General features: G+C 43.0%; 2 protein-coding genes and 1 long non-coding RNA gene across 6 annotated transcripts in view; 1 reads left to right on the top strand and 2 right to left on the bottom strand.

Annotated features, from left to right (window-relative positions):
* atp8a1 (ATPase phospholipid transporting 8A1) overlaps positions 1-6,145 on the bottom strand; it is a 122,182-nt gene extending 116,037 nt beyond the window's left edge. For all 4 annotated transcript variants that reach the window (XR_015103202.1, XM_086132903.1, XM_086132897.1 and 1 more), the window contains exon 1: positions 5,804-6,145. Coding sequence is in view for 3 of the 4 variants with exons in the window: in XM_086132903.1 (XP_085989029.1) it covers positions 5,804-5,852 (49 nt within the window). In the remaining variant the exon portion in view is untranslated. The remainder of the gene's footprint in view (positions 1-5,803) is intronic.
* A 4,471-nt stretch (positions 6,146-10,616) lies between these two features.
* On the bottom strand, positions 10,617-22,923 carry LOC147208312 (uncharacterized). The gene is made up of 2 exons (XR_015103201.1): positions 22,458-22,923; positions 10,617-13,332 (listed from the first exon to the last, which is right to left on the bottom strand). It is a non-coding gene; the product is annotated as an uncharacterized LOC147208312 (long non-coding RNA).
* grxcr1a (glutaredoxin and cysteine rich domain containing 1 a) lies at positions 13,026-23,974 on the top strand. The gene is made up of 4 exons (XM_086132879.1): positions 13,026-13,403; positions 17,636-17,875; positions 21,252-21,317; positions 22,916-23,974. Exons 1-4 carry the CDS (start codon positions 13,026-13,028, stop codon positions 23,093-23,095), a joined length of 864 nt encoding a protein of 287 aa, XP_085989005.1. The 3' UTR covers positions 23,096-23,974.
* Positions 23,975-25,852: the final 1,878 nt, after the last annotated feature.

Raw genomic sequence — 25,852 nt, 5'->3', positions numbered from 1 at the left:
AGCGACAATCAGCTGTGGCTAATTTAGGCACCATTAGCCGCAATTTACTAATTTGGCCACCATGATCTTATGATTTATGCTGATTTCTGATTAAAATATCAATGTTTGGATACGATACATTGAAAGCACTGGACGCTAACTGGAGCTAATGCAACCAACTGATCTTATGTGTGATGTTTATGTCAAATAATACAAGCTAAAGCCTTATTTACCAAATCGATTCTGATTGGGGCAGCACGGTGGACCAGGAATTAGCACATCCATCTCACAGTACTGAGGTGTGGGGTTTGAACCGCGGTTCCAGCCTTCATGTGCAGAGTTTGCATGTTTTCTCCATGCTTGCGTGGGTTTTCTCTGGATATGGTGGTTTCTGCCAACATTTCCAAAGCCCGCAAACATGTTCACTGAATACAGTACTCAAAATTGTCCATAGATATGAATGTCTGTGCGAAGAGTTGTTTATGTTTGCCCATGTGTTCCCTCCATTTGGCTGGCAATCAGTCCAGTGTGTACTCTGTGCCGAAAATCAGCCGTGATAGGCTCCAGCTCACCCGCGAGCCTCGGGAAGATACATGGTACTGTGTAGCAGAAGTGCCCCACCTTTTTTGACCCAAGATCTAATTTCTAATGAGCTAAGCTCCAAAGCTTGAGCAGTAAAGTGCTAATATTGCAAACTCACACAACTATTCCAACCTGCAGTTAACTTACCATGCATTTTTTTTTCTTGCTCTCCTAAAACCAGTGACTAGACATCACATCACTCTCTCACTGCTCCTCTCTCAAAAGCACACAGGCACGCATACGTATGTCAATGTGCACGATGAGCACTCGCCTTAACTGACTCTAACCTCACCTTGAACAAGACAGAAAAATACACCAGATACAAAGCAGGTTGATCTTTGAAACTGAAGAAAGAAATTCACCGCCTACCTTCGTGGAAGACCCGGACATTGGCAGGCGGAGGAAGGGACACTCTTTTGTTGTTGTTGTTGTTTATTGAACATAAAACATATACAGTAATAATTTGACAGAAAATAAGGTAGATAAAATAGTAAAAAGAAAGAAATCAGTCTTGTAGTGTGTAAAGCCTTTTTTTGTGAGGAACATCCTTATACCAGCCTCCGGTGTGCCATTTGAAAATGCTGCTCCACATTCCCTTTATTTGCCAATGCCATTATTGTATTGCCAATGAAACAAATGGGTTTTGAAAGAGAATAAGCCCAAAAAATATCTTCACGGCTCTCATCACTAGATGCAAGCTACTGCTGACCGCTGTTTACTTTCTGTCATGCAGGTCATGTACAAAAAAAAAAAAATGGAGCCGAGACTGATAGGATGCGTAGGCCGTAGTGTACACCAACACAAAATACATTAAAAAAAGAAGACACACACACACACACACACTTTTTTTTTTTTTAATCCCCCTACTCCTCGCTCGGTCAAATCAGTGCCCAGTCTACCAGTAACCGATATCAACTGGCTGGACAAACGTGGTATAGAACATAACTGGATGGATGCATTCTAATCTGCAAAATTGTAACTTTATTTTTAATCATCTGCTCACAACATTTCAATTAACAGTTGTGGCGCTTTCAAATGGGATTGTGGAGGACACTTTTGGAATGTGTTATAATCAGAAAACGTTGCCATCATACTTTACATCAATGTTTGTTTGTTTGATTGTTTGTTTTTTGCCAGTGGTGTGTACTGTCAGTCAATGAATGTCACCTCGGTACGTTTATTTTGGCAACAACATAAGGGCGCAGACAGACAGGGGCAGTGAGGGGTGAGGTGGCACGTGGTGGGCAAGGCTCGGAAGTGTGCACTGATGGGCATGCGGCTGGCGGATTAAGAGCTAAGTCTGGCAGAGAGGGCTGGCCTCTCTCTCGATGGAGGCTTGCCTCGTGTGTTATTTGATTAAAAAAAATAATAAAACTCTTGGGTGGCGGGTGTGCTGAAAATGAAGAAAAAAAAAAACCAAAGGTTTCTCAATTAGTCTATATTTGCTGGTTTATTCCAGACTTTTCACTCCTGCAACTGCAGCAGGGGCATCAATTTTCTATGGACTCCATATTAGTGTTGAATTATTGAGCTTTGTTCCAGTAGAATGCACAGGTCTCCGGTAACAATAACACAAAGTTCTCAGTTGTGGTGCTGAAAAGGATGACAAATTGCCTTGTAATTACCAGCTCAAAGGTGGCGTTTAAAAAGCTAGTGGCACATTAGCAGTTGTGTGCGTGTTTGCAGAGAGATGCAAAGACGTACACTCACCCCACAGCCGCATTTGGTACAAATCTATTGCTATAATACAATCGCACCCGCAGCCATTCTACATTTGTAATATTTTTCCAACTTATTTCGTTACATCGATGGGGCATTGTAATAGTAAAATGTAATAAGTAATCGTGCTCTCAGTCTGCTGCAGAGCACTTCTTGACCACTGCAAACTACAACAATATTACATACAAAATACATTACAGCTGAAACTATAATGCGGTCATTCCTAACCGGTGCGTCGTGGGCCATTAATGCTCTGTGGGAAATTATCGAATTTTACTTGACTGGTCAGAAAGTTACATGATTACCGGTATTTATTTACAAATAATACACTAAATTACAGTGATAAGCAGAACAATTTAATGTTCTTATAGCTTCTTGTAGATGGCACAAGGTACATAATTAGCCTGTGTAGACTGGGAAACACAACTCTCTCCTATTTATTCGTACTCCAATAGACATTTCCCTCATGTAAATAGAAATGTTAAATTATATAGTATTACGAAATATGAGAGATAATCATACCATACAGGTGTACTGAAAGTAAAGTATTAAAATAAATAAACAAATCTGCTGAAACTCTGCTAACAAGTGGTGCTGCCACTAGAAAACTATTTTTTAAATCGATGATTCTATTGATTTTTACATCGATTAATCAGACAAAAATGTATTTTGCACCGTTCAAATAAAATGTGCATGTGAGATGCAGGTACACATTTTCACCCAGTTTTTCAGATGGGGTTATATCATTCCACCTGCCTCAATGCATTCAAAGGGCCGTCAAACTGTCAGCAGGTTTTCGCAATTCAAAGCCCGGCACATAAATATCGTGAAATTCTATACATTAGGGCAAGGGTGCCCAAACTTTTTGGACCGAAGATCTACTTTTCGATCAACTAACCTCCCGGGATCTACCCTTACCGGCACGCGCACGCGCACACACACACGCACACACATGCACGCCATGATGAGAAACAGCCTGAAACTGAGGCATGCGATGCACTTTTGCAGCCTGTTAACTATCGTAGCTCACACGTACCGTTTTAAAGTGCTTCCCTGGGCCCTCCTAGATTCCTATTCTTTGCCCGTGCCCTCGGTCAACTGTACACGAAGCAAACTCTGAATGAGAATAATGACGATAAAAGATGGAGCGCAAAGGCTCTGATCACAAGCTGCAATTGCAGACTGCTGAGCGTAAACAACTTCCGGTGACGTAATCACGCGCCACCGTAAATTCGAGATTTACCTGCTTTATTTTATTTTAATTTTTTTTTTTTTTGGTGAAAATGAGACTGATAGGATGATTAGGGTGCAGCGTGCATTCACACAAAAAATATCTATTACTAACATGTACAAAGACACACAAATGGTTGTTTGTTTGTTTTTCTCCTCGGATCTACTTGGGACCTGTCTTAGATCTACCGGTAGATCAGGATCGACGTAATGGGCACCCCTGCATTAGGGGTTTCCCACTCGACAAGTCTGTCTCAAAAGCAGGGGTGGCCAGTGGACAGTATTGGGCATTTGATCAGGCTAGCTTTAAAATTCCAGCACCAAACAAATTTAGAGTGGTCCTTCGAGGATGCCGTAAATGACCAAAATTGACTACTGGCTGCAATATTTGCCTGAGACTGCGGTTATCGCAAATGCCGTTCCACATACAGAGAGAAACACACACATTATAATGAGTATACATCATATGACTTGCTATTATTGTTCCCCGCAGATGCTGTAAGTTATTGTTCCTGTCCAGTAACATCAGGGATCAGAGGAGGTAAACAAAATAGAGATGAAGAATTTCATAAAACATTCGCAAACATGCACGACTTCAATATGCACACAAACTATGGTAGCCATCTTGGTGCCACGCATATAAATGTCTGCAACTAGTTCATGGATCCTCTTTTTGAGCATCTGCATCATTTTCACCCTGCAGTGGAAAGTTACTGGTGCAGTGAAGGGTCCCAGAGAGAAGCACAATGGCCGTGTTGTATGTGTTGTATATGTCAGTGTGTGATGTGTGTTGTGTGTGTGTGTGTGTGTGTGTGTGTGTGTGTGTGTGTGTGTGTGTGTGTGTGTGTGTGTGTGTGAGCAGACACTTGTTAATGTGCTGTCAGGCTTGAGGTAGTGATGTTGTCCGGGCTGTGTGGGCCCGAGAGCCAGTACTGGGCTTTCCCCCTTTGCATGGGCAAGAACCAGGTCAAATACATGCTACATTTGGTTCACTTCAAGAGCCATCACGAGACACACACACACACACGCACGCACGCACACACAGGCGCACACACAGTCACTAATTTGAGGGGTCTCATCAGGGACACATAGTTTAATTATTTCAGGGGTGTGTGTTAGAGCATTTTAGTAGTGTGTATGAGCAAGAAAAACAATCCATAGGCTGTGAGTTTCAGTGAAAAACTGTTCAGTAAAGTGTGAGAGGACATTTGAGTTGTGTGTGTGAGCATTTCAGTTGCTAGTGAAAACGTTTCAGCAGTTAAGTGTGTGAGTGAAAACATTTTCAGTAATGATGCAAGAGCGTTTTAGTTGAGTGTGAGAGCGTTTGATTTGCGTATGTTAACCAAAAATAATTCAGAAGAATGTGAGAGCCACAGTGTGTGGGTGGGTGACAACATTCTCTGTAGTTAGGGTGAGGTTGTGTGTGAAAATATTTGAGTAGTATTTGTTTGAAAACAGTTTTAGTAACGTTTGCGAATATATTTTTGAAGCAGTGTGGGACAGTTTTTAACTGTGTGTGAAAGTGTCTGAAAAATGTATCTTTGTGAAAAAAATAAAGCATGTCATAAACTAGCATGTCAGCATTTTATTTACGTGCATAAAGCATTTCAGATTTGAATAATGCGAGAGCCTTTTAGTCTATATAAGCGTTGGAGATGTGCATCTTAGCAAACAATATTCAGTGTGCGTGAGAGTGTGAACACAGTGTGAGCGATAACATTCTCAATAGTTTGAAGAGAGTGCAAGTAAAAGCAGTTTCAGTAGTGTATGAGAGTGTTTCAGTAGTTTGTTTGAGTGTAGGTTAGGCAAAAAAAAAATCTATCATGTGTGGGAGCGTTACATTACCTTTAGCAAAATTTCAGTAGAGTGTGAAAGCATTTCAGCATTGAATAGTGTAGGTGAGGCGAAAAAAAGTGAGTGCTTTTCAGGAGTTTATTTGTGAGCAAAAACATTTTCAGTAGTGTGTATGAGCAGGGAAGGAAAATGCACTCGGGTGTGTGAGTATGTTTCCAGGAGTATGTGTGAGAGGAAATCCTAAATTACGTCCCTGACGGTGTCTCATATACTATTGTGGCTATTCTTGTACTGAGTGCAATGGAAAGCGTGGTAATAAACCGAAATTAAATGTTTAACATCAAATATAAAGACGGACTTTATCGTGAGACTTGGTGAGCTCATTCTCGTCTTAATGTGATTACTTTTGCCCTCACCAGGAAATAAGCACAAAATGCGGACTAGTATTTGCAGATCAAATTACATCATGTTTAATTGTGTTTCTATGAATTCTACATACCGTCCGCCCGCGTTCGAAGATCCGACATGGTTCTCTGGACGGGCGGCATCTCCTCACGCAGAGCCGGGCGACAGCACCTGTCAGGCGGCCGCGGCTGCACAGTCGAGACCCCACTGACAGCTTCTCCGAGAACGTCAGTATAGTGTTGAAAAGAAAGGGGCGGGAGTGGTAAAATACGGCCTTGATTTCCCTCCCACGCAGAGCTGTGATTGCTAGCGTGGGCGTGGAGGTCGGGAGCCTTCCTTTCCTGTGTTCGTGTTTCCCCGCGGCATCCCCGAAGTCGCTACGGCCGGTCAGACCTCCTCGACAAGTCGCCGCGGTACAAGCTCGACTGCATCTGCCGTAAAGCGACGCATGGGAGGCGGTGGCGTCTTGCTCGTTGGATCGTACCACTCTCAGCCGCAATGGGGGTGGAATATGGTGACGGGGCACAAAGCTTATTAAAAAGTTTCGGTTTTAGTCGCGAAAAAAGTTGCAATGTCACATTCTTGACAATATTTTAATTAAATCGTCCTCGTCATTACTCGTAATTATCAATGAATTGTTTCTTCAAAGTGCTGGTTGGTCTTGAGCGACCCCCTCTGGTGGTTGTTTTTGTGCACAGGTTGAAATGAACTCGTACACGTTGGAGTTGATTGTGACTTTAGTACAGTACATCGTTAATATACCGGTATTGTATGTCTCTCCTTTCTCCTCCTGACCTAATTTTTCTGTTTTCATTACACCATCACATCAAGACACCTTTTTCATGTATTCTCGTTTTATGGCATCACAAAAAATGTTTGTCACGCCCAGATCATCCAGCTATTTTTCTCATTTCATCTCATCGCATGAACACAATTTCTCTCATGTCCTTATCACATCACAGAGAGGTTTCCTTTTCCTCATGGCCTCGTGTCTCTCCTGTTTTTATTCTACTGCCGACCAATTTTGTCTGCAAAGTAATTTCTCTTGTGCATTAATGACATCAAAGATCTGTTTCTTCCTTGTCCTCACATACCTGTCAACTTTTCGGAGCGCCAACTTGTATAAACTACCAAAAAAATCCTTATGAAGAGCAAAAAATCCTTATAACAGACCAAAGCATTTTATATGTCAAAATAACGGCACAGAAAAAAACCCCACGAAATTTTCAATGATATTTATTGTAGATCTCCATAATACAATGTCTGGTTAATGTCTAATCATCATTCTACTTAGTGGCATTACTGTGTTCAGAGTTGTATTCCTGCGTTACTTTTTTGGAAAGTTGCCGGAAATGAAAGCATTCGAGTAGACTAGCACCATTCTGGGCAAAAGCAAACGGAACTACCTGTTAGGGGAAGAAAAAAACCCCGGAAATTTTCAGAATCTGTATGATTTGTGCGATACGGCCATATACGTAAGATTCACCACAAAATCCGTATGAAGTATGGCTAAACCGTATGAGTTGACAGGTATGTCCTCGTCACATCCCATAAATCTCCAAACTGCAGTTTCTCATCACGGACATACAGTACAGCATATAAGTGAACCAAGAAAGCTCAGCATAGCGTTCCATTGTGAAAATTATTTATGCTGTCTATGTTTATGTACAGGCGGCCCGGTAGTCCAGTGGTTAGCACGTCGACTTCACAGTGCAGAGGTACCGGGTTCGATTCCAGCTCCGGCCTCCCTGTGTGGAGTTTGCATGTTCTCCCCGGGCCTGCGTGGGTTTTCTCCGGGTTCTCCGGTTTCCTCCCACATTCCAAAAACATGCATGGCAGGCTGATTGAACGCTCTAAATTGCCCCTAGGTGTGAATGTGAGCGTGGATGGTTGTTCGTCTCTGTGTGCCCTGCGATTGGCTGGCAACCGATTCAGGGTGTCCCCCGCCTACTGTACAGTACAGACTGGCGTTTACATGCAAATCACCCACAGAGGAGCACGTAGTGCAGCAGCAGCACCGCTGCAGTTGCTTGCGAGAATTGCAAGGTTTACACACACGCACGCACACGCACACGTAGTTCTCAAAAGTTCACACTGTACATGCAGGCCTTTTAATCATGCAAAATATACCCCTTTGTATAGTACAGTGATTGTATATTGCTGACTTATGTCCAGGTAATTTGCATACGAAGGGATTTACTATAAGTGTGATTATTTATACTCACACTGCCTTGCTAAATAATGCATAGTCAGCGTATTAGGTGAAGATGTCGAAGAAGAAGCATATTTTTAACCACTGTAAACTGTGAGTGTATGTTAAGATAACAAGTCGAAGAGTGTCCATATCTGGAGATAAGGAGAAGATCTCCACAAATCTCCTCCTCCTCATTTTCCAAAGATTACCCGTGTCCCCCGCCCCCCACACACGCCGCCTAATTCAACATCAGTTCGCCACCATAGGGATGAGGCTCTGTGGTTCCCGCGGTTGCCAGGCAACAGTGACAAGAACCCTGCCTCCTCAGTGATGTACGGCGTGTTCCTGAGTGTGCGTGCGTGTGCGCGTGTGTGTGCGCGTGTGTGCTTGAAAGCAATGGCTTTTATGTTTTATAGCACATGGGATGACACGGATGACAAATTTAAACAGGCGTTGGCGTTTCTACTCCTACTATACAGTGGATATAAAAAGTCTACGCACCGCTGAGCAAGAGACCACAAAAAAATCATTTCAAAACTTTTCCCATTATTAGTGTTAACACCATAACGATAATGGCAATATCGCAATATGAAAATTGCTACGATATTGTCGTCATGTAACTAAATTGAAAGCACATCTGTTAAATAGGCCAAGTGATTTTCCAATTGTGCAGTTCTATTACCCTCTGGTGGTTAGTTTATTAGTGTAGTTGAGTTAGGCATGCTTTGGCCAGGGCGGCCTGTGGGCCAGTGGTGAGCGCGTCGACCTCACACTGCAGAGATACCGGCTCCGGCCTTCCTGTGTGGAGTTTGCATGTTCTTTCCGGGCCAGTGCGGGTTTTCTCCGGGTACTCCGGTTTCTTCCCACATGACAAAAACGTGCATGGCAGGCTGATTGAACACTGTAACAGCCCCGCTTTGTTCAGCGGAGAGATCGGTGCTGTTGAACGGTCTGCGGCTGGATGGATGTAAGGCTTGAGGAGCCGACGATGAGAAGAAAGGAGCGTTAGTGCGGAGCGCCGATGCAGATGTGGAACGGGGAGTCGCGGCTTGGAATTGAAGTGGATTTACATGGGACAGGAGATGTGAGCCAATCTCTTTTTCGTTAATGGACGCTACAGCTTCGTGTTTGCTTTCAAAACTTAGCTTGTAGCAGACGTGTGCACATTTTCAGCATGACGTCTCTGATCCACTGGTGAAAGGACACTTTGATCCTCTCCTCTTTCATCTATCACTGCTTCAGACAACAAAGTGTATGCAGAAAAGTGGTGAAGATTGCACGACTGTCTGTGCCCTATGTGTTGTGTTGTGTTATTTTTGTTATTTTGACTTCAAAATGGCGCCGCGTGAGTGGCTGCCTTTCCAGCAGCTCCTATATTTTGTTGTTCTACTTCTTCCTTTCATAACTTTGCTGCTGTGAATTGGGAATTTCTCCATTGCGAGACTAATAAAGGTTTTCTTATCTTATCTTAAATTGTTCCTAGATATGAATGTGAGCGTGGATGGTTGTTCGTCTCTGTGTGCCCTGCGATTGGCTGGCAACCGGTTCAGGGCGTCCACTGCCTACTGCCTGAAGACAACTGGGACAGGCTCCAGCACCCCTTGCGATTCTTGTGAGGATAGGACGGATCGGAAAATCGATGCATGTTTTGGCAATCTACGTTTAAGACCCAACTCACACATTTCTTGTACTTCTCTAAAATATATATATTTAAAAAAAAAACACTTTTGAAGGTGATTAATTTTCATCAAATACTGTTTGTAGAAACATGAAACCCCAAATTTTCCTATTTGTTTAAAAAAACGGAAGAGCTTTCACAAGTACATCAGTATTATTATACTATATTAAAAACAAACGAACAAAGAAAAACACTTTCATCATATGCAAAATTGTATGTAGGTGAACTCCCCCACCCAACCTTTTATGTAACTTATATGGGGCTTTCACAACAGTCACAGCTGTAAGACAGTGTTGTACATAAAACAATGATAACAATACAAGCATGCATGACACCACTCACACCTGCGACAAACCGAGTTTGAATTGAACTGAGGATTAGTGCAATAAAACATTTTTCTAATGCTTTTGTGACTCTTCAACACTATATAGGTTGGAAATTACACGAAAGGCAACGTAAGGTGCATCATTCTGGCCCAGGGCCTAACACTCTGTTGGAAATGATTGGGCCCTGTGACACAAAGCTGTTTTGAGTTGCACTCTGCCCTCTTGTGGCTGCATACAATGACCAACTGACCTCAAAAATCTCGGCAACAAATCTAGTGAGGACAACTGCTCTCGTAGAATCCAGCAATAATGTGTGGGAGAGTCTGACAAGAGTATCATGTGCCTCAAAATTGGGCAGTAGAACAATGTGCTATTATCCAGCCAATCAGCAAAGGAGAACGTTTTAATGGACCGTATGAATTTGTGAGTAATACTTTTCTGACTGTCAATCAAAACTCTGAGCTCTTATTGGATCCCATTAGATCTGGTAAGCGTCCAGAATAAAGTTTGAACATTTTCTGAAAGATGTTAAAAAGGTGTGGAACAATCTCTGCTCGAGTGGTGGGATTGTGTTAGTGCGAACTCCAATCAAACCTGGCTGGTGTGAAACAACACTGAGTGACAGTGAAGAGCTTCTTGCGTCAGTGGGGCGGGGATAACGGAAGAAAGCACTTCACCGTGATATAAAAAGTCCTCATTGAAATGAAAATGATTTGCAAAGACCACGACTAATTTATTCCAACTGTAAGAAAAGTGCACACTTCTGCGTGTATTACTGTAGCATAAGCGGCTTCATTCAGAATACCTGTAACATTCTTAAGTTCATCCAGTTCCAAAGATAGTAGAATATATATATGACATATTATAGAAATGTGGCACAGTATTCAACTGGTTAGCATGTCCGCCTCACAGTGTAGAGGTGCAGGGTTCAGGTTGTAAGTCTGTCTGGGAAAAGACAGACTTACAAAGATAACCTTGGGCACTGAGCCTCATGCAGCTTAACCAAGACAAAGACTTTATTATTCGATCACGTGTAGCTACCTGATGTGCTTTATTTCCATTACGGTCGCATGCAACATCCTGTTGTATGTTTGGCATCACATGTTTCCATTAGTCTGCTGTGACATCACATTCTCAACACAACTTACAAGAAAGCAAAACGCAATTGGACACTCCAAAGTGTTTTGCTTTTTTGTGATGTGTATTTCTCTCATTGAGTCTTCCTAAAATCCAGGGGTGGCCCATTCTATTATTTAGTCTGGCCCAGCAAGCATATACGTTTTCAGCAGTCCTGTAATATTTCTTCAGTTTATATAAGAAAAATATTTGTAAAAAAAATAATTTTACACTTGCATCTAATGTATTTTATCCATCCATCCATTTTCCAAGCCGCTTATCCTCACAAAGGTTGCGGCGTGCGTGCTGGAGCCTATCCCAGCTATCTTTGGGCAGTAGGTGGGGTACACCCTGAACTGGTTGCCAGCCAATCACAGGGATTAACGTCGTTTATTCAATAATAATACATACTTAATTTGTTCCGGGCGGCCCGGTAGTCCAGTGGTTAGCACGTCGGCTTCACAGTGCAGTGGTACCGGGTTCAATTCCAGCTCCGGCCTCCCTGTGTGGAGTTTGCATGTTCTCCCCGGGCCTGCGTGGGTTTTCTCCGGGTGCTCCGGTTTCCTCCCACATTCCAAAAACATGCATGGCAGGTTGATTGGACGCTCTAAATTGTCCCTAGGTGTGAGTGTGGGCGTAAATGGTTGTTCGTCTCTGTGTGCCCTGCGATTGGCTGGCAACTGATTCAGGGTGTCCCCCGCCTACTGCCCGAAGACGGCTGGGATAGGCTCCAACACCCCCCGCGACCCTAGTGAGGATCAAGCGGTTCTGAAAATGGATGGGTGGATGGATAATTTGTTCCATGACCATGATAGTAACGCAAAACAGTATTTCTCAAATTATCATTCCACAATCAAATGGAAAAACCCTTACCAGTAAGCTGTTACAGCCAGGGGCAGAGCTACATGGTGGCCAGGAGTAGACATGGCTACCCCTTGTCACTCTTTGCGCCCCCCACCCCCACACACAGTCCTCACCTAGGAGCACAATATAATATCTATGATATTCCTGCCATATTCACATGGATGCACTATTCTGAGACTCCTTGATACTTTTTTTAAATGTTAACTGCATATTTAAAAAATAAATGTACAACTGATCTGAATGCAAATTAAAATAAATATGTTAATAGTTAAAAGTTAATATTATCTTCTTTTTAGGGTTTTGTTTTAGTTAAAAATAATAATAATTTCAAGAATTTTGGGGTAGGTCCGCTGAACCTATGAGGATTGTCTGTGTACCTTTGTGTTCAAATAACCTTTGCTGAAAGGGTTGTAACTATCGGAACATTGATGCTAGTTTCATGAATTATTCTATGGTGCTTTGCATTGTTTGTTAGCATCATAGCTAGCGAAAGGCAAACTATGTGTAATTTTCTTTGATTTATGTTTAATTTGGCAGCGAATTTAAACTGGAAGTGGCAATTAACGCCTTGGAGCCTCTTTCAAAGGATTGGTCATCTTCCAAACTGCTGGTTGTTGCGAAGTGAGTTGAGTTCACCAGCAACTAATTAAAAAGCATTTCTTTTCATTCTTTCTTTCTCTTTTCTTCACCTCATCTCCCAATAATCTGACCCATCTGCCCGTATTCAAAATCCCCAAACCTTGGCAGGCCCTCATATATTTGTTCTTCGAATGATATGTAGCTGGAGGCAGGGTGGGGTCAAAGTCAAGGATGTTCACTGGTTTGATTAAAGTGCACCATGGCAGTCCATTAAAAGTCGTGTGTCAAAGCTTGGGTGAAAACTGTGTAAAAACCAGATGCATAATGCACGCAACGCGATCGCCTTACCTTGCCGGCCGGGTTGCCGTGGCAACAGCACATGCATAATTGAATAACAGCTGAGTGGGACTTGAAGGCAGCTTAGGCTGGCGGCCCTTTTTTAGATCGGATTAATAGGCGCTGGTAAATCCATGGCAAACTCAACTCGGAGCGAGAAGGAGGGGGCCGCCCTGCCAAATTGTGCACCGTGATGTCAAGTGGAACATAGGGACGCTCAAAAATGGACGGGACGGTGGTGGAGGGTCAGGCCAAGACCCTGAAGCGGGTGAGGTTTCGGGTGGCTTCGGGGAGCAGTGGTCGCGTGCTGAAGGAGATGTTCAAAGACGAGGGGCCCTGTGACTCGCTCGACTCGGACTGCACCAGCAGCTCGGCGACCAGCGGGGACGGGGTCCCCTATGGCGGGTACTTGGGGTCCGAGCTGGATGACAGCGAGAGTGAACCTGACGAGCTACTGGTGTATGCTGCCGGGGCTGCCAAGGACCGGACGTTCACCTCCAAAAGGATCAACATCCTCAGCAAGAATGGCACTGTAAGAGGGGTCAAGCACAAAGTCAGCGCGGGTCAGACGCTCTTTGAAAACCTCTCCCATTGCAACAGTGTAAGTCTTGCTTGTTACCACCCTGCATGGGGAAATTTAAAAAAAAATGCACCTGTTTCCTTTAAACTGAAAGTTTTTATAGCAAGAATTTTTGGCATTACATACATTTTTTATGGCAATGTGCACACTTTTCATTGTATTGATGACCTTATTTTAATTTTATTAACATTTACAGTACATTTCAAAAAGAGATAAAATGACAATTACAAAAAAGTAATGTAATAATAATATGCTGGTTCAAATCCATAAACTTCGTGCATTATCAGAGGTCTCTTCAAGGATTTCGCAACTAGAGGAAGTGAAAGTTCATCAATGCCATATTGTGCAATGCAAATCTGTATTTTTTTTAATTATCCATACAGAATTTAGAATTAGAATCTTTATTGTCACTCCTCCATAATAATGTGTGTTGTATGTCAGAGGCATTCCAATGGGTTATTTTCACTGGTGTGTGTGTGTGTGTGTGTGCGTGCGCGTGTGCGTGAGAGAGCAGTGTGTGCCCGCCACTATGCAATGAGGTCCGCCACTATGCAAAGAGGTATGCATAAGGTATTAGTGTTAAAATTGACGTTTATCGATTTTGCTTGTCACCTCCACAAAATTTCAAAGGATCTTGTAACAGGAAAGTGTGACTTGGCAAGATTTCTTAAAAAATAGCCATAGCTCGCCTCAAAACACCCCACTGTGCATAAGTACTCCCCTTATTCGACTGTTGCCAAGTAAATTAGGTGGTGGATAACAGAATATATAATCTCATAAAAAGAAATAAAAATAGGTGAATTGATGCCTTTTTTGGTCGTTTGACAAGCAGCCTGGCCATTCTTGTTGTGTGCAAATATTATTTACATCACCAGCAATAAAAGAATCAGAAGCACTAATGTTATTGTTAGCTAGCTCCTCTTCACTTGCAAGATTAATGTGTGTCATTATCACCCTCTTTATCACCAGTGCGAGTTCTCTTTGGGCCCTATTGCAACCATGGCAACGTTTATGGCAGGTTGTGTCCAAACTCGGTTTTCAAGGGCTGATGTGCTGCCTGTTTTCCATCAACCTTTTCCTGCCACAGACTCGACGAGTGAGACTGCTTTGCAAGGGACAGGCGTGTGGCGCGTATCAGTTAATACATGTACTGCAATTGATCAAAAAAGTCATGGTTAGGACCGGCTCACAGATTTGAGTCATGGATCGTATCTTTCTTTTTTTTTTTTTGTTTAATCAGCAATAGAAAATAAAGAAATAAAGATACAATTTGCCCATTTAAAAAATGTCACCACAAAATGTGAAATACAAGGCCTTATTATTTTATTCATAGCCCACAAATGAAAAATACCTCAAAGTGCAATTTATGACACATCCTCTTTAAACACGGAAAGTGAATTGCAAACCATCCTATGTGCACATAATTTAAAAATAAAAGCAAATATGCAAAGCAACAGCCATCTGACTACTTTCTGTTGCCAGCCGAACACTCGTTGCTAGCAGCTCATGGCTGGCTGCTGGCTGCCAAGGGTGGGGACTTAGGCCATTTAATACAATGATGGTGTAATTAACTTGCGGTTTCTAAGCGTCCTAAATTAGCAACTGAACGAGATTTCGGGAAGGTGTTGTGTTGGTATTGGTAACAAGTAGGTAATGGCAATAAAAATTGTGATAAGGCAAGCCTAAATGTCGAAAAGACAAGTCAGGCGAGATGTTACTCCACCACACGGGCCCGCTTCAAAATAAAAGCCAATTAGGCTAATGCACTGTCGCCAATGTATTGTTTAGTAAGCTTTTGTTATTATCTTAGCCTTTGCATCGGTGGCGTGTTATGTTATGAGTATGTTTGCAACTTGCTTAACATGTTTAATTGACGGTGCACACACCACATGAACTGTTGGTGGCACCTTTTAATTTAAAAAAAAACATTACTGAAAGAGTTGTGTGAGTATCACAAAGTGCAAGAGAGAAATAGAAAAAAAGAGGGTACTGTGGGCTCATTTGAAGTACCAGTACACCGAGGATAAAATTTAGACGGGCTGATACAAGTACTGCGTACCGGCCCACTTAAAGCACTGCTTTAAACTACTGCATTTTATCCTTGAAGATTTATGGTATTTCTTATTTTTAAGCTAAACATACTCTTAACCAGTGTTACAATCTCAATAAAAAGTTACAAGTTAGGAAAAGTCTACTACAACATCTGAACTTTATTTGGCAATAATCAGAAGCACTTCAAATGGTGGCAGGTTTGTGCTGACTCATGTTTAATATACAATACAATCTGATTGGCTCATTCTGAACACAGTGACGTCTCCAGTTATAAGTGGGTGCATTACATTACTTTTCATGAAGTTTTTTCCAATTGAGGTCGAAAATTGAAATTATTTATCATAGTCTTATTTTGTTCACATAAACCTGGACTTTTTATATCTGCTGTACGTGTCAACCGTTTTACCTGATTTCCAAGCTACAAAGCAAAAACAAGGATTTTGATTACTACGCGATGCATATTGACAGTATATTGGGTCCACGAAAAGTGTAACGATTCTTTACTAAAACAAAAATAATCCCACTGTTTGTCTGCATACCGCTAATTCTCCTGAGCAATGAAACGTGCAGCTGTCTGTTCAGCTCGTGTCCCGCTCGCAGCAACAAGGTGCTCTTTGTACGCTGCCCCACTACAGCAGAACGCAAAGTGCTGAGAATTCATTACCCTGATTAGTTTTTCTTGACACACTTACCGGAATGTATCATTAATCTTGAATTCCGTGCTGACCTTATCCTCTGTTGCGGCCTTTTATGCTTGCCAGACAAGTAGCTCCAGTACACAACAAACTTTCTCGCAGCACACCAGTGCTGTGAGTGGAATTCATTGTCACTTAAATGGCACTGGGTAACGAGCTGACCTTCTGCAATGGCTTGAAAGGTGTATTTGAATCAGCACCCTCTGATGGATTGATTATTTTTAGTCATCATACATTCGCTTATTAGATTGATTGATTAATTGATTATGCTTGCAAAGAAGAACGCTTATGCTTGCGATCATTAATTGACTATGCCTGCAATGAAGAACGCTTATGCTTTTAATAAAGATCAATTCTTTATTATGTACTCACATTTTATCCATTATATACTCACTTTTATAATCAAGAATGCTTGGTGCACTGTGTGGAGGTTTAGGGACGCAACCACCTTTCCGAGGACGTGGTTGGGAAGAGATAAGTGTTAAGACTAAACAGTGAGCAAGGTTGGACAGTGAATGGAGCCATCAACACCAGCTGAAACGTGATGTTTTTGTAACAATTGCACACATGTACGTAATTTACACTCACATACACACACATAGTCAAACAAGTTCAGTGTGTGTTCAACAGCCCCCACCCTTTAGGTTGGACACACCTATGTAGTAGATTTCCCAATAAATGAGGAGGTGAAGGGGGAGATCGTTAGGGTGACGTGCGGAGAACTGAAACCGAACGCTTCTCCTCATTCCCTCCTGGTACCAGAATTGAGTCTCCTGTCTCCTCCTTCTGTTTTATTCCTGAGTGTCAAATTGGACCAACCTGACACCCTCCAATCAAATTTATTGTAGGATAAATAAAAATATTAATGTTAGTCTGGAAATATAAATATATGTAAATCCATCCATCCAATTCTGTAGATGTTCTCATCGACAGTGGCAGTTGTGTAAATGCAAACTCCACACAAGGGCATTTCCTCAAAAGTATATATGCTGGAGCCTATCCCAGCCGTCTTCGGGCAGTAAGTGGGGGACACCCTGAACCGATTGCCAGCCAATCGCAAGGCACAGCGAAACAAACAACCATCCGCGCTCACACTCACACCTAGGGACAATTTGAAGTGTTCAATCAGCCTGCCATGCATGTTTTTGGAACGTGGGAGGAAACCGGAGTACCCGGAGAAAACCCACACAGGCCTGGGGAGAACATGAAACTCCACACAGGGAGGCCGGAGCTGGAATTGAACGGTACCTCTGCGCTGTAAGGTCGACACCCGAACCATATACAGTATATATAAATACACACACGCACACACACACATACTTAGTGTAAAAGTCAGATTTCTCTTTTAATGTTCATCAAGCAATAAATTATGAGTCATCAAGTGGCGCGCAATGAAATGCCTTTGGCACCCTTGAGAGATCCTTGCTTTTCCAGAATGAAACACATGGCAGCACACAGGTGAAACAAAATATAATTTGTAAATGACAACCATCATCTTGTCCTCAGGTGGAGTTATTGCTGGAGTTTGGTCGGATGGTGATCTACACTACCAGCTTCCGCGTGGTGAGAACCACATTCGAGCGCTGCGAGCTGGTGCGCAAGATCTTCCAGAACCACAGGCTCAAGTTTGTGGAGAGGAACATTGCTCTGGACAGCGACTACGGCAAGGAGCTGGAGGAACGCTGCAAGCGGGTGGGAGAGCCTCCATCGCTGCCTGTGGTTTTCGTAGACGGACACTACCTTGGGGTCAGTGTTTTGCATATGGGACACCTCTGTGGTGGGAGTGCAATTATTAGTATTAGTACATTAATATACACACACAGGCGGCCCGGTAGTCCAGTGGTTAGCACGTCGGCTTCACAGTGCAGAGGTACCGGGTTCGATTCCAGCTCCGGCCTCCCTGTGTAGAGTTTGCATGTTCTCCCCGGGCCTGCGTGGGTTTTCTCCGGGTGCTCCGGTTTCCTCCCACATTCCAAAAACATGCATGGCAGGCTGATTGGACGCTCTAAAATTGTCCCTACGTGTGAGTGTGGGCGTGGATGGTTGTTCGTCTCTGTGTGCCCTGCGATTGGCTGGCAACTGATTCAGGGTGTCCCCCGCCTACTGCCCGGAGACGGCTGGGATAGGCTCCAGCACCCCCCGCGACCCTAGTGAGGATCAAGCGGTTCGGAAAATGGATGGATGGATATACACACACATATACATATATATATATATATATTAAAAAAATCCTCGTCTCACCCCTCGGGTGGTGTCCGTCCCTCATTCAGCTCGGGTCCTCTACCAGAGGCCAGGAAGCTTGAGGGTTCTGCACAGTATCCTTGCTGTTCCCAGCACTGCACATCTCTGGACTGAGATGTCCGATGTTGTTCCCGGGATCTGTTGCAACCACTCATCTAGTTTGGGGGTCACTGCCCCGAGTGCTCCGACCACCACAGGCACGACTGTCACCTTTACCTTCCAGGCTCTCTCCAGCTCCTCTCTGAGCCCTTGGTATTTCTCCAGTTTCTCATGTTCCTTCTTTCTGATGTTCCCATCACTTGGGACTGCTACATCCACTACAACGGCTTTCCTCTGCCCTTTATCTATGATCACGGTATCTGGTTGGTTCGCCATTACCATCTTGTCAGTCTGGATCTGGAAGTCCCACAGGATCTTTGCTCTGTCATTCTCCACCACCTTCGGAGGTGTTTCCCATTTTGACCTTGGGGTTTCCAGTCCATACTCCGCACAGATGTTTCGGTAGACTATGCCAGCCACCTGGTTATGGCGTTCCATGTAGGCTTTCCCTGCCAGCATCTTACACCCTGCAGTTATGTGTTGGATCGTCTCAGGTGCCTCTTTGCACAACCTACACCTTGGGTCTTGTCTGGTGTGGTATATCTGGGCCTCAATGGCTCTGGTGCTCAGGGCCTGCTCCTGAGCAGCCAGGATGAGTGTCTCTGTGCTGTCCTTCAGGCCACCCCTCTCTAGCCACTGATAGGACTTCTTGAAATCAGCCACTTCAGTTTGGGTCCAGCGGTACATCCCTATCGGGACTTGTCCTCCAATGATGATCCCTCTTGCAGCGCCTCATCCTCTGTTCCCCATTGTCTGAGACATTCTCTGAGTACGTCATCCGTTGGAGCCTTCTCCTTAATGTATCCATGGAGCTTGGATGTTTCATCCTGGACAGTGGCTCTCACACTCACTAGTCCCCGGCCTCCTTCCTTTTGGCTTGCGTACAGTCTCAGGGTGCTGGATTTGGGATGGAACCCTCCATGCATGGTTAGGAGCTTCCGGGTCTTAACGTCCGTGGTCTGAATCTCTTCCTTTGGCCACCTTATTATTCCTGCAGGGTATCTGATCACTGGCAGGGCATAGCTGTTTATTGCCCGGGTCTTATTCTTGCCATTGAGCTGGCTTCTTAGGACTTGCCTCACTCGCTGGAGGTATTTGGCCGTAGCCGCTTTCCTTGTTGCCAGTTCGAGATTGCCATTGGCTTGTGGTATACCGAGGTACTTGTAGCTGTCCTCAATGTCTGCAATTGTTCCTTCAGGGAGTGAGACCCCTTCAGTGCGGACTACCTTTCCTCTCTTGGTCACCATCCGACTACATTTTTCAAGCCCGAATGACATCCCGATGTCGCTGCTGTAGATCCTGGTTGTGTGGATCAGGGAGTCTATGTCCCTTTCAATCTTAGCATACAGCTTTATGTCATCCATGTAGAGGAGGTGACTGATGTATATATATATATTCATAGATAAAGGGCAGAGGAAAGCCGTTGTAGTGGATGTAGCGGTCCCAAGTGATGGGAACATCAGAAAGAAGGAACACGAGAAACTGGAGAAATACCAAGGGCTCAGAGAGGAGCTGGAGAGAGCCTGGAAGGTAAAGGTGACAGTCGTGCCTGTGGTGGTCGGAGCACTCGGGGCAGTGACTCCCAAACTAGATGAGTGGTTGCAACAGATCCCGGGAACAACATCGGACACCTCAGTCCAGAAATGTGCAGTGCTGGGAACAGCAAGGATACTGCGCAGAACCCTCAAGCTTCCTGGCCTCTGGTAGAGGACCCGAGCTAAATGAGGGATGGACACCACCCGAGGGGGGGTGAGACGAGGAATTATCTACATATATATACTGTATATAGTGAGAGAGTGAGTAAATAAGTTCAGTGCAGTCCACAATGTTTAAAGATCATTGTTTTATGAAACATGAAAAGTTGAAGTGATAAAGGCCAATTCTTGGTTGCAGTAATTGTAGTCCGATTCTTGACTTCCTGACTTATGTTTACGCTTGACTTGTTTGACAAAATTTTGTTAAGGTATCATGGTGAAGGCTTAAAAGACTGCAAGTGTTTTGTCGATAAACAATTCTAAGGGAACCAGATGAATGAACTGTCTTTAATATTAATTCATGGTTCGCTGTTATTTTTGTGGAGGACAAACCTGTAGGACCAAACAATTTCTTCATAATACGTCTGATATTATTTATTATAATTCACACTCATATTGCTGGTATTCAAGGGCGGAGCTCCAGGGTGGCTTTGACCACCCCCAGACCTCAGGGAAAAATTTTGATATCTGCGATATTTCTGCCATTTTCACATGGATGCAGTATTCTTGGATCCCATCATTTTTATTGTTCTATTTGTTTATTGTTGTAATAGAATTACCACTGTCTAATATATTTTAAACGAGCGAGTGCCACAGTTGTGCACCCATCGTGGTGAATGCAATAATTCAATGTTTTGTCATTTCAAATTCATGTTCAGTTTAGTCCAATTGCTAACACAATAAAATGACATGCATAAGTTATTCATTTAAAGTGACAGAAAGTAAAGTGACAGCAAAACCTGTTCTCAAGTCTGTAAAATTACAAACACATTTCTGATTTATGCACATTCCATAATTCAAAATTGATTTTTTTTTCCAATTCACTAAGTGTGGTCCTCAGCCTGAGACACAAAATAGTCCAGTTTGCCATTTTACAACATTGCCATTCAAAATGGCACTAATTGAGCTCACAGGACACATCAAGCTCTTTCATCATGTAACCCCAGTCCAAAACTGGCTTACTGACATCACACACTTTCCTCAGTATTTCTGATTTATGCATTTTATACACGTGTATTTTCTTTCAGGGTGCTGAGAAGATACTGAGCATGAATGAATCAGGAGAACTACAAGATCTTTTGACAAAAATTGAGGTTAGTTTTCAAATCTGAACATATGCACATGCACACGCAAACATACGTGTCATCAGTAAAACGTGAGCAGTGTCAAAGATTCGCACAACCAATAAGTGACCATCAATAATGGAGTGCCTGTTGTTGACTTGGCTCCCAACACATTAACTCCCCAACTCCAATGCACAACATGTACAGTACATTGTTGTACACACTTCTACAATTTGATATACTTTACTCTAAATGCTTAGATTCAGGTGTCTGTCCAGCACAGAGATTTGATTGTGAAAACAAGGGGAACATTTTTTGAAAACTCCGTGACAGAAAGCATGTGAGCTGGAGATTTGAGCTGGCCTGGCCCCTTTAGAGCGCATCTTTGTGGCAAAGTGGCAAAGCCTTTCGGCAAACCAATAGGATATATTCCAGCCAGCAGAGGCTCAAAATATGTAATTTTGTGTAGGTGTAACCCGCTAAGCAGTTTAAGTAAGAAATCAGTGTTATGAGTCTATCAACTGGAACTTAGACAATTTGGACAAGCATCAGAAGAACCCTGATTCTTATAGAGCCATACGTTTGAGCAACCCAGATTAACAGTTGCATATATAGTTACAAAAATGAGGAAAAAAACAATTTGTATGAAAAATAAGACATTAAGAAAATAATGTGCGCAGCAAAAAGAAGGAAAACAAAGTTCTGTCTTTGAAACTTAATTGTTGGGGCCCTTAGTAAATCTTGTCAGTGTGTGATCATAAATATATTAAGAAATGTTTGAGAAATGTGAGTGAAATAGAAAAGGGGAAAAAAATGTTCCCCGATATGTAACTCCTGTGCAACCAGCGTTTGGACCAACTTTTCAAAACTGTTTCATGCTAACAATGATCGCTGCGTCACGTAACTCTGCAAAAGAAGAGGTAATAACCCGAAAGCCAACCTAAACTGACCTCTCAACCATAGGCTGAACGTAACATACAGTGCTTCTTATCAGTCAAGGAAACAATGCCTTCTATTGCTGTATCTACCCCGGTCAAGGATGACGCCTCGTACTGATGTCCAAAACGTTTAATCGTGGAACACCCGTGAAAACTAAAACACATTTCAAACAACATCAAAATTACAATATCTTTAACAAGACATTAAATAAATAAACACAAAATGACATACCGTGTGCACCTTGGTAAACCGAAAGTAGATCAAATTAAATTACGTAGACCACACGGTATCGTAGCTCTGTCTCTCTCTCTCAAGTTGTCTTCTCGATCTTTCTCTCATTCCTCGCTATCCACGGCACATGACCCGGAAGTGATTCTTAACAAAACATTCCAAATAACGTATTAAGAGAATTTAAAGAAAAAACAAATATGAAAGTTTACATAGAAATATAAAGTACTTTTACAAAACAACAAGCCTAAATAAATTGTATTTTCGTTGTCATGGCAACCAACGACTCAATATTGGCGCCAGTTACAATTGCACTTGTGAACATTCGATTTTTCGGAAAAAAGAAAAAAATGGCAAAATTGTGAATGGTGGTACAGTATCGCGAATGAACGGACAGTGTGTGTTGAGCGTGCCATGATCCCTAATAAACTGGAGACATGTTTTACGGATCCTCCCTACAGAGGGTGCAGTACCCCAAGACGTGCCAGAGTTGCGGAGGCTTCGCCTTCGTCCCGTGCCCGACGTGCCATGGCAGCAAAATGTCTGTGTTCCGCAACTGCTTCACGGACTCCTTCAAAGCCCTCAAGTGCACTTCCTGTAACGAGAATGGACTGCGGCCTTGTGGGAGATGCAGCCAGTGAGCAAATAAGCATGTGAAGTGCCTGAACACATCTCTTGTCTTCCAGGGACCCCCGCAACAAAAATGACTTTCCTACTCCATTGCCATTGTGAAAACATTTTTTGTAATGAAACATGTACTGTAAGTTTTGTGCATTTGTTCAATATGTGATTTACATTCAAGAAACAAGAAGCTTCTGTTATCAATTTATCGTAGAAATCACATCACGTTAGAGCTAATACAGTGGTGGGCAAACTACGGCCCGCGGGCCGAATCCGGCCCGTTGGTCTTTTTAATCCAGCCCGCCAAAGGTTGGTCCACAATTAAGGTTCGATGTGAATGATTGCATTCATTTCAATTGGACTTGTAATGACAGGCATTTCACCGCCAGGTGGCGCATTGACTTGAAGCTGCAGAACACGGGGGGGGGGCAATCTTTTCGACCACCTAGTACCTCTGTATCGCTCTACTTCTACTGGTCTGATCACAACCCATCTGCAGCGATGCACAGGCTAAAATAGGTCATCAACAACACTTTTGTCATTTAAAAAAAGTATATTAATACCGTACTTTCATGCTTTTGTTCTGTTGATGTTTGATATGGACTGTCAACAAATGCAGTTTTTTTTTAATGTACCATAGCTCGTGCTGACCTGGCCCTTCTGTCAAATTTTAAAAGTCAATGCGGCCCCCGAGCCAAAAAGTTTGCCCACCCCTGAGCTAATACATCACATTGCAGCCATCACATACCGTATGAAAATTCCCCATATTGTGGCTGGAGTAGTTCAGGGATGATATTAATTAATCTAGTTGGATGAAGAGTTAGGTGCTTTGTGGCTAAAAAGTATTAATGCAAATACTTGTCTTTCAGCTTTTGCACAATAAAAAAATATGAACAGCATTAGTAGAAATGCTTTTGCTTTTTTTCTGCATTCAACCAATACTGCATTTTTATATGTACAACCAAAAGACAGTGAAATATCGGGAAGCTTGTCTCTCAGTATTTGCAACAAGTATTTTTGGGCAAGCAAGACTGTTAGGGTGAATGCACGACTCTTGGCACTCACTGATACCAAATATTCTGTTTGTTTTTGTCAATGTTGGCTCTCAGCATTTACAAAAGAGGAAAATATTTTTGAGGAACAACAACACTGATGTAACTTGTGTATTATTATTACCATTGACACAAAATGGCCTTTACAAGATTGCAAATCTTTCAGCTGTCACAGAAAAGCAATCAATTACTGGTCTCACACATGCTTGTCTTTCAGTACTCACATAAAAGGCAGTATCTCAGCATCTAACTGAATAGTTGTTGTTGTTTTTTTACACAATATCTTGTTAGTGTGAATGTCTTTCAAATTAAAAATATGGAACCACAATAGCACACGTGGATGATTGTCTATCAGCATTCACCCAGTATATACATTTTCATTTACCCCAAACAAAATCGAAATTAATACTTGTCTCTTAGCACACAGAAAAAAATATATATTTTCGGCACAATTGAAGAGTGTGTAAATGCTGAAAGACGAGCATTCTGTTAGCCCATTGTGCCCTTCCAGCCACTGAGGAAAATAACGTACACGAAATAGCTGAGATGCTCAACACATTCAAGCTCTCAGCATACTATCATAAGGTTTGGCAATGTTTCAGCATCTCCTTCCATAAGTGGGTCATATTCCAACCGTCAATCTTAAAAATGGGAGCAAAGGGGAGACAAAAAATCGTCTTTGTTTGCTGTTCTTGGGAAACAAAAACAGGGATGATGTCACCAACGGATGTCCATCTCTCTACGCTGTCATAGCCCTGTACAATGCTGCTTGAACATGAGCACACAAGGCAGCACCGTAAAGAGGCTAAAAGCGTAGAGCATGTGAGGAAGAGGAGGAAAAAGAGGTCCGCCATTAACACGTCGTTGTTTTCCTCTCTGACGAGAGTAGTCACGTCGAGAAAAAAAAAACATCTTCCTTGCTTGGTGAAGATGGAGGGTTTGACGGGCAATGTGATGAGTGATGGATGCCGGGATGAGTGGAAGGGGGTGCACCGAGACTGCGCCCCCATCAGATTGGGGGGGGTCCAACGCTTGTCAATGACGTAAAAATGGAGCCGGCAAGACGCATTTACGCACGCGTTCGTCTCATAAAAAAAGCAAAAAACAAAACTGTTGTTCTCAACGGAACGCGCGCGCACAGCCAAAATTGGCAGACGCGCGCAACACGAAACGAGAATGGTGGTGAGGTCCAGCGACCGTGGCGACCGTCAAGTTTGGCGATGGTGGATCAAAATGCGCAGACGGCTAAGACATTTTTTTTAATGACGTCAACGCCACCTCCTCGAGCCATGCGCGTCCTGCTCTTTGAAGTACAATAGTGCCATCTGGAGGTTTTTCGTGAAAGGCCACGTCCAATCGCACTATGAATGCATGAATGAATGAATAAAAATGGTCACGTGTTGGGCGGCACGTCCCTTCACACAGCAGAGGTGTAGGGTTCGATTCCAGATCCCGGCCTTCCTGTGTGGAGTTTGCATGTTCTCCCCTGTGCCTGTGTAGGGTTTCTGTGGGTACTCCGGTTTCCTCCCACATTCCAAAAACATACATGGAAGGTTAATGGAACACTCCAAATTGTCCCTAGGTGTGATTGTGAGTGCTTATGGTTGTTCGTCTATGCGTTTGCGATTGACTGGCAACCATGACATAGGCCTAAATCTTAACTAAGCCCTATGTGACTCCCATCTTGGTATACTATACATCGGTTTTTGAAATATATAGTCAGAC

Source organism: Hippocampus guttulatus, chromosome 2 (assembly GCF_054856545.1).
Source record: "Hippocampus guttulatus isolate MCC_2025c chromosome 2, RoL_Hgut_1.0, whole genome shotgun sequence".
Taxonomy (NCBI): Eukaryota; Metazoa; Chordata; class Actinopteri; order Syngnathiformes; family Syngnathidae; genus Hippocampus; species Hippocampus guttulatus.
The sequence above is the reverse complement of the archived record's forward strand: the minus strand, read 5'-3'. Positions and strand labels throughout refer to the sequence as shown.

Bases quoted from the DNA above. Each gene is read 5' to 3' on its own strand.
- grxcr1a (XM_086132879.1), top strand. From the start codon at position 13,026: ATGGACGGGACGGTGGTGGAGGGTCAGGCCAAGACCCTGAAGCGGGTG. The intron at 13,404-17,635 runs GTAAGTCTTGCT...TCTTGTCCTCAG, and splicing joins ACCTCTCCCATTGCAACAGT to GTGGAGTTATTGCTGGAGTT. The intron at 21,318-22,915 runs GTTAGTTTTCAA...TCCTCCCTACAG, and splicing joins ATCTTTTGACAAAAATTGAG to AGGGTGCAGTACCCCAAGAC.